The sequence below is a fragment of the Myotis lucifugus genome, unplaced genomic scaffold (assembly GCF_000147115.1).
Source record: "Myotis lucifugus unplaced genomic scaffold, Myoluc2.0 scaffold_279, whole genome shotgun sequence".
NCBI lineage: Eukaryota > Metazoa > Chordata > Mammalia > Chiroptera > Vespertilionidae > Myotis > Myotis lucifugus.
In genome coordinates, this window is record NW_005871327.1 from 1882815 (window position 1) to 1883213 (window position 399).

General features: G+C 68.2%; 1 protein-coding gene across 1 annotated transcript in view; it reads left to right on the plus strand.

Moving 5' to 3' along the window:
* The window catches only part of GJA8 (gap junction protein alpha 8), a 1384-nt gene continuing 985 nt past the window's right edge, over positions 1-399 (plus strand). The window contains exon 1 of the mRNA XM_023763271.1: positions 1-353. Coding sequence (XP_023619039.1) covers positions 1-353 — 353 coding nt within the window. The remainder of the gene's footprint in view (positions 354-399) is intronic.

Sequence of the window (399 nt, forward strand, 5' to 3'; positions counted from 1 at the left end):
ATGGGCGACTGGAGCTTCCTGGGGAACATCCTGGAGGAGGTGAGCGAGCACTCCACGGCCGTGGGCCGCGTGTGGCTCACGGTGCTCTTCATCTTCCGCATCCTCATCCTGGGCACGGCCGCCGAGCTGGTGTGGGGCGACGAGCAGGCCGACTTCGTGTGCAACACGCAGCAGCCGGGCTGCGAGAACGTCTGCTACGACGCGGCCTTCCCCATCTCGCACATCCGCCTGTGGGTGCTGCAGATCATCTTCGTGTCCGCGCCGTCGCTCGTGTACGTGGGCCACGCGGTGCACCGGGCGCGCGCGGAGGAGAAGCGCGCGTCGCGTGTGGCCTGGGTTTGGCTTGGGGGAGGAATATGGCTATCGCTGAGCTGGGCGTTGCCTCTGAGGGCGCCGGGG